At 44.8% G+C, this 7,008-nt stretch overlaps 1 protein-coding gene across 1 annotated transcript; it reads right to left on the reverse strand.

Moving 5' to 3' along the window:
• Positions 1-1,131: 1,131 nt before the first annotated feature.
• On the reverse strand, positions 1,132-6,712 carry STMN1 (stathmin 1). The gene is made up of 5 exons (XM_043445450.1): positions 6,604-6,712; positions 4,862-4,934; positions 4,181-4,353; positions 2,074-2,265; positions 1,132-1,646 (listed from the first exon to the last, which is right to left on the reverse strand). Exons 2-5 carry the CDS (start codon positions 4,872-4,874, stop codon positions 1,575-1,577), a joined length of 450 nt encoding a protein of 149 aa, XP_043301385.1. The 5' UTR covers positions 4,875-4,934; positions 6,604-6,712; the 3' UTR covers positions 1,132-1,574.
• Between the last annotated feature and the right edge of the window lie 296 nt (positions 6,713-7,008).

The following is a 7,008-nucleotide window of genomic DNA, read 5'->3' on the forward strand; positions in this document are numbered from 1 at the left end:
ACTGAACTACACTTGATCTTTTTCCTGTTTGCCTTATACAGCCATGACTCTTTAAATTCAATCTTCTTTCTGAACCCCTACAATTCATCACCTTATAAAATTTTAAGTCGATTCAAGGCACTTAAAAGCTGCAGTCATTTCCAACTCAATGTAAACTTATTAGCTCCCTCACTAGCCTCTGGTTAAAAATGGTTATCATCATTAGTGCTAAATATATACTAAATACAGTTTTAAGTGTGCTCTACTACACACACACACACATTCCTTTAATCCTAACAACAAAGGAAGGTTGATAGGCTATTATTATCCTTATAAGTTTGATAAAACCCAAATCAAGAGCTGCAGAAGTATAAGCAACATGCTGACCCCACTGCAGTATTAGCAGTCATCCTGGAAACTCTTTCACTGTAGGCGTGTAGCTTCCAAGAGCTTCTCTGCAGATAGTCTGAGAAGCAAATAATCATATGTAATTAAGGCTATTTCCCAAATAGCCTAGGAAAGCTGCCAAAGGCTTTCCCGGAATTCAGAGGCAAGCTGGTGAAAACTGTAAATACTGTAGCCTCTGGATGCAAGACAAAGCAACCACCAACCTTCACCACCCAAGTCAATGCTGCTCTAGAGAATAAGTTTCCCTCTATCAGTTCACAGGGGTTGCTAGAGGGGTACAGAAAGTTTTATTAATCTTTTGATTCTTGAGAAATGGTGCCTATGGCAGGCAAGTGTTAGGATTCACCCCCAACCCCAGCTTGTAACATAAAGCAAATAAAGCATCTAATATCTCTAACTAGGATCTTAAGGTTTCTCTCAACTGTTCTCTAGAAACACCATTTGCGCCTTCAGTCTGCCTTTTTAATGGGGACACAGAAAACAAAAACTGCTTGTTTGAAAATAAACATCTGAAAGACTATCATAACAGCTGATCTGGGCTGAGGCATCACAACAAAGTGACGATTGTGGAAGAAGACAATGCAAACAACTCTGGAGCAAGAAACTCCAGGGCAGAGAACTCACAGTGATGTGTGTGCTGGGTGTTTCCACCAGCCTCAAGGCCCCATCTGGAACAAATATAAACTAGGAAGGTCTCTATCTCTGGACAACTTATTACCTGGACAGAAAGAAGTCACTGCCACCAACAGCACTGTGCAGCTTTATTAACCATTCAAGTACAGTAGCGTCTGTAAGATCGGGACAGAATTGGGATTTAAAAGTGAACAGATATTCAGCATCTAACAATTTGAAAGAAGCCACTACATACTCTTTTCACAGACATGTTTTCACGGAGCCAATACAGTACTAGCCATTAACCCAGCACACCAGGTGTACTGAGGTAGAAAAGATGCAACAAGAAAAATAGCTACATTAGAAAGACTTCAACACTTTAGAAAAAGAGTAAAACACTTTTCGTTTCTCCCCTTTAGCCCCTAGAACAACATCATACCGTCTGGATCTACCTATACAGTCCTACATCAGCTTCTAGAATATTTGTCAGGAGGGCAAAAGTAAAATGACACTGGCCAGTACAGTCTTTGGATATTTAGGAAGGGGAGGGGGAGAAAGTCAGTTCTCAGATCAAATTAGTCGGCTTCAGTCTCATCAGCAGGGTCTTTGGATTCTTTGTTCTTCCGCACTTCTTCAATGTGCTTGTCCTGTAAAGAAACAGTATATACCACCAGTCAAGTAAAAAAGTCTGCCAGGCCATGCCCCCAAGAGGCCCAAACCAGCATTAGTGTGTACATTATATGACATGTATAACAATATACCATTATTATATAAGTATATACCATGGGAATCACATAATTAAGAGTTCTAAGTCATCATCTTCAAATTTCCTAGGTCACTCATTGAACCTAATGATTCAGCCTTCTACTGCTCTTCCCAACAACATGCAATTGTGCTGCAAATTAGTGAATATTCCTTATTTTAAAATAAGACACCTCTGATTTAACTTGTTAACCGCAAAATGGATGACTACAATACCAAGCACGTGTGATCAAGGCAAAGAGTTCGAGCCATTTCACTGGTGCATCAAACCTCAGGCTCGTAAGCCTCTTAAAGCCAGGAGGAGACACCAACCTTCTCTCGCAAACGCTCCAGTTTGGCAGCCATTTGTGCCTCCCGATTCTCTTTGTTGGCTTCCATCTTGTGGGTCAGCTTCTCTTCCGCCATTTTACTGAAGTTGTTGTTCTCCTCTATCGCTTTCTGAAGCACTTCTTTCTCGTGCTCCCTTTTCTCAGCAAGCTGCTTCAAGACCTCAGCTTCATGGGACTGGAAAAAAGTTTAACAGGCTAGGCTATCTGAAATGTTATATAGCATTAGGTCAAATCACAGAAGAAAATTGAGCGGACTGAAGCTAGAAAGTTAAATATACCCTTTAAATAATACTGAAGTCAGGACCTAAATTATCTGTATCAGAATACCGTAAAAATGATATTCTTTTTCTAGTGTTTGTATTTACTTTGGAAAACTGCCCATATTTGTTCAGAGATTCTTGCCCAATTAGTCCTTAAGGAAATCTTTGTAAGATTTACTGCTTAATGGTATCAAGACGATTTGAGTGATATATACTTAGAAATGGCACTTTATTGTGAAGACTTTTGATTTTTTAACTTCAAAGGCTACCTAAAGAAAATGAGCTCATTGTAAAAAAATGTAACCATATTGATAAAAAGGAAATCCACAGAAATGTTAGAAATATTAAAACTAAGCCTCCAGATTACTATTTAAGCCAAAGATTTGTTTTAAGGAAAAGCTTATTAGCATTTTTCTATGGACACTGCATTAACTTCCAGACCAATGGAGCTCTGTTACCATGGTGTGCCTCCTTCAACAGACTCAGAATAGCTATTACCAGATTCCGATGTGTTTGGAAGCATCAACTTGCAGGAAAACTTCAGAGCATCTGCCATTGGTTCTGTTAATTCTCTTCTTCAAAATCCCAGTCATGATAAGAGTTTCACTATATTTAGCCAGTAACTATGTAAAGCTCTGGCTAATGACTACAGGGACAGCATTGGTTCCTTAAAAAAAAAAATTATCTGTCCTGCCTTCGGCTGCATCTCTTCCATGAACTCAAACTACATGAAATCCATCAACTTGGACTAAATAGAAGAGCAGGTAGGAAGTGAAACACCATTGCAAATATAGCCACTCTTCCTGAGGAGATAATTCACTGTTGACAGTGGGTCAGCGCACATACAGAAAACACGTGGCACTGAAATGTGCACAGCACATGCTACAGCAGCTTAAAAGGGGCCCCAAAGTGTATGTATGGGCTTAAAGGTACCAGACTTCAAAGCACTAAACTGTGTTGGTTGCAGGCAGGTTACTACTTCACCTTTTTGTGCCTTCATTTCCCTAATTTTAAAATTAAACCCATACATCCCAACCAAGAGTTGCTAGAAAAAGGAACTAAATGAGAATTTAGGTATAATTCTTAACGACTAGAAGGACAATGAAGAGAGAGATACACCAAAATGTTACCAATAGTGATTTCTGCGAAGCAGGATATGAATTTTCTTATTTATAAACTTCTGTGGTTCTCAGTTTTTCTTTAACAAGCATATTAATATTTGCTGACTTTTCTGATTAGTTCTTTTTAAAGATACCTACTTTAAAATAGAAGTACTAGGTAAAAGCTACCATAATACCAGTATGACAGCTGAGCAACACAATCATGTCACTGGCAATTTAAAATGTTTTTTATTGTACTGCTCTCAAAAAACAAAAACTAAAAAACCACAGACTTACACACAAACTTAAAAAACCAAACCCCAAAATCTTAAGAGACAAAAAAATGAATCAACAACAATTTATTTTCCAAAGAGAAAGCATGAATTTTGGTTTCAGACAGAACTGGGCTTAAACTCTATCCCCAGTACTCACTAACTGTATGATTCAGGAAAATGAGTCAACGTTCCTGAGAACATTTTCTAATCCAGTATCTCAGACAACACCTACCCTCTAGGGTCAAGGTAGAAAAGGAGAGAACTATGTAAGTGCAGGAGATGGTACACAATAGGAGCTCAATAAATGACGGCTGGTATTCTCTCCCCGCCACTGGCACTGTAATTTTCATAGTTATAGTCACCATCTAGCTACAATTCTGTTTTCCTCCTCTTCTAAAACAGATTTGCCACGTTACATTAATAAATATCTGCTTTTCTGTTAAATTGGCGTTTACCTTGCGTCTTTCTTCTGCAGCTTCTAATTTCTTCTGAATTTCCTCCAGGGAAAGATCCTTCTTCTTAGGAGGGGAAAGGGGAAATTCTGGGACAGATTCTTTTGATCGAGGGCTGAGAATCAGCTCAAAAGCCTGGCCTGAGGCACGCTTCTCCAGTTCCTTCACCTGGATATCTGGATTTGATCATATTTATAATATATTCAGAAAAATGTAGTTTTTCCTATTCTAATGAACTGTTCTATCGTTTTCTAAAAACCAAATCAATTTAATGAATAGAATTAGGGCTGGTGAAGCAGCTGTGTTTACAGGCAAGAAATTATTATCTAAATACCATGTCCCAGAAAAGCAAAGCTCAACATTTTTGGATTGATAAATACCATTCTGAGACATCAGTATTTGACAATCATTTCCCCGAACAGAACAAAAACATGCAAAACTCCACATTTTTTCCTTTAGACCAAACCAAATCGTCTAATAATGAAACAATTAACTATGTACTCTCAGTACATTCAAGTGGTAATTTTTCTTCTTTAATTACTCTCCAATTTATAAAATAAGATTTTTTTTCTTGGTAAGACCAAAACACATGTGTCAAATTAAGATGGCTTAAGACCTGAGCCATCTCCTATTCTAAAATTAGTAGCCCATCACAATCTCAGCTTTTCCAAATAGATCACCTACCAGAAGAAGCCATGGTGAAGAGAAGACAAGAGACTGGCAGTGTACTCTACACGATTCACTGGCAAGGAAAACCCTGAAAACGATTTTCAAAAGCATGCAATCAATTTCTTTGCATTTCCATGTCATTGATTCAAAGGGACCTCAAATCACATCCATATAAATCAATGTCAAAAAAACCCACTATTGTGGAATTAAATATGACATCATTAGTCAGAAAATTACTTAAAAATCTATAAAATACTCCAACACTGGGAAATCTGAATTGAATAGAATGTTGGTTGTACAAGATGAGGTTAACTGAGCGTGCCCGTTCAAAACATACTTTTTTAAAACGAGACAGTGATTTAAATCACGAAGTCCCCGCCCCTCAGTATATTCTCCCCGTGGTGAGAAGATAGTGCAGATTCAACGCCTAGTGAGACCGGAGCCATCTTAACACTGCCTACCACTCATTGTGCAAACGAGAAATACCCACCCCTGCTTTGTCTGTGTCTGCCATGTGGAAAACAAAACGCCCAAACTAGTATTAACCAATAATGTCGCACTCCCATTGTTCCTGCGGTTTAAGGTCCTCATTCAACAGCGGGTTAACATGAATTATCAACAATTTTATGAAGCTTTAGGTCTTAGGTTACACCTATTTGCTGCCTTGTGCAGAATTTTACCACGAAAAAAAACCTCTACATCCCTTGATCTTTTCAAAGGTCATGATTCCTGCAGACCCAAGTCTAGTGTCAAACACGTAGGAATACAAGTTCTCAACAGCGGGAACTTAAAATCCGAGGCAGGGAAACCGTCTAAGCCCGTCGGACGAGCATGAGACTCCCAGCACCAGACCCAGCATGGGCGTGGCCCTGGTCCGGGCGAGGAAGAGCGGCAGGCCTCCCCCCGGCCAATCAGAGCCCGCCCTGCACTCCGGCCCCGGGCCCCGCCCCTTCCTCCCCGCGCCTTTTCGAATCTCCCCGAACTCTCAACACCCCGGAGCCCGCGCGCGTGGGAAGGGGAGGGGTGGGCGGGGCTAACGGTCCCATCCGGGTAACTCCGCCCACCCCGGGCTCTCCCCGCGCGCACTAGCCCCCCATCAACTCCCGCCAAAAACACCTTGAGGCGGGACCCGCCCCCCGCCCCGCCGCAGCTGCCCGGGAGGTGCCAGTACTCGGGAGGAAACCGTGGGGTACCCGCCATCGGCTCGCCACCTCTTTCCTTCGCTCCCAATCTTCCGCCACCCAAAATCGTCCGCGCCCCCGGGCCGAACAGCTCTCATGGGGGTATTAGCCTTCCATGGGCAGCCTCACGAACCCTGGGCGGGGGCGCTGCCCTTTCCCGCCCAGCAGTCTGGCCCTCAGGTCGCTCCCTGGGGGCGCCGCCCCGCCCCTTCAAACAATGGGGACCCCAGCGGGGGCCGCCCCTGCAGGGGGGCGGGGGAGTGTGGGCCTACGCCCCCTATTGTCTTCTCACAGGCATCTCGGGGCTACCTCGGCGGGTTCGCCCAGCTGGTCGCACCCCCTCCCCACCACAGCCGCGCCCCCAGGGAACCAGGGACAAAGCCGAGGCTCCGCCCGAGCCACACACAAAGCGGAGCGACCCCCACCCCGCCCTCCAGCCCCTTCACGGCTCGCGGCCCCGCCCGCCGGCCTCCAGCAGGGGGTCGCTGCCCCAGGGCCGGCCCCTCCCGCTGGCCGCGTCCCTCTCGCTGCCCCCGGCCGGCCGCCGCCGCCTCCTCCCGAGAGTCCCACACCCACCTGCTCAGTCCGAGCCGCCTGGCCACACTCTGAGCACCAACAGACCCGGGCGCGCACAAAAGCGCCAAACAGCGGCACGTGACCTCCCCGCCGGGCTCCGCATTGGCTGGGAGCGGCGGCACGTGCCGACCCCTCCCCACCCTCTCCACAGCCCAAGTGGACCCCGCCCCTGGGGACCCCGGAGCACCTCGGGAAGTGTAGTTCAGGCTGGTGGGACAGGCGGACAATGCCAGGGGTGAAAGCTGCTTTGGGGCGGGGATGTCTCCAGATGTGAGCCGGGGGGGCCGGGACGGTCATCTGGCCGGGGAAGGGGGTGATGCAGTGAGCCCCCACCTGGGTTTGAACCAGTTCTCCCCTTCTTAGAAAAAGGGCGGGGCAAGGTCCCTTTCCACGTCTCAAGACAGT

This window comes from Cervus canadensis, chromosome 24 (genome assembly GCF_019320065.1).
Source record: "Cervus canadensis isolate Bull #8, Minnesota chromosome 24, ASM1932006v1, whole genome shotgun sequence".
NCBI classification, from domain to species: Eukaryota; Metazoa; Chordata; class Mammalia; order Artiodactyla; family Cervidae; genus Cervus; species Cervus canadensis.

Coding starts and splice junctions, on each gene's coding strand:
- STMN1 (XM_043445450.1), bottom strand. Junction 2,266..4,180: donor CTGCAGAAGAAAGACGCAAG/GTAAACGCCAAT, acceptor ACTTTTTTCCAG/TCCCATGAAGCTGAGGTCTT. Junction 1,647..2,073: donor TGGAGCGTTTGCGAGAGAAG/GTTGGTGTCTCC, acceptor GTTTCTTTACAG/GACAAGCACATTGAAGAAGT.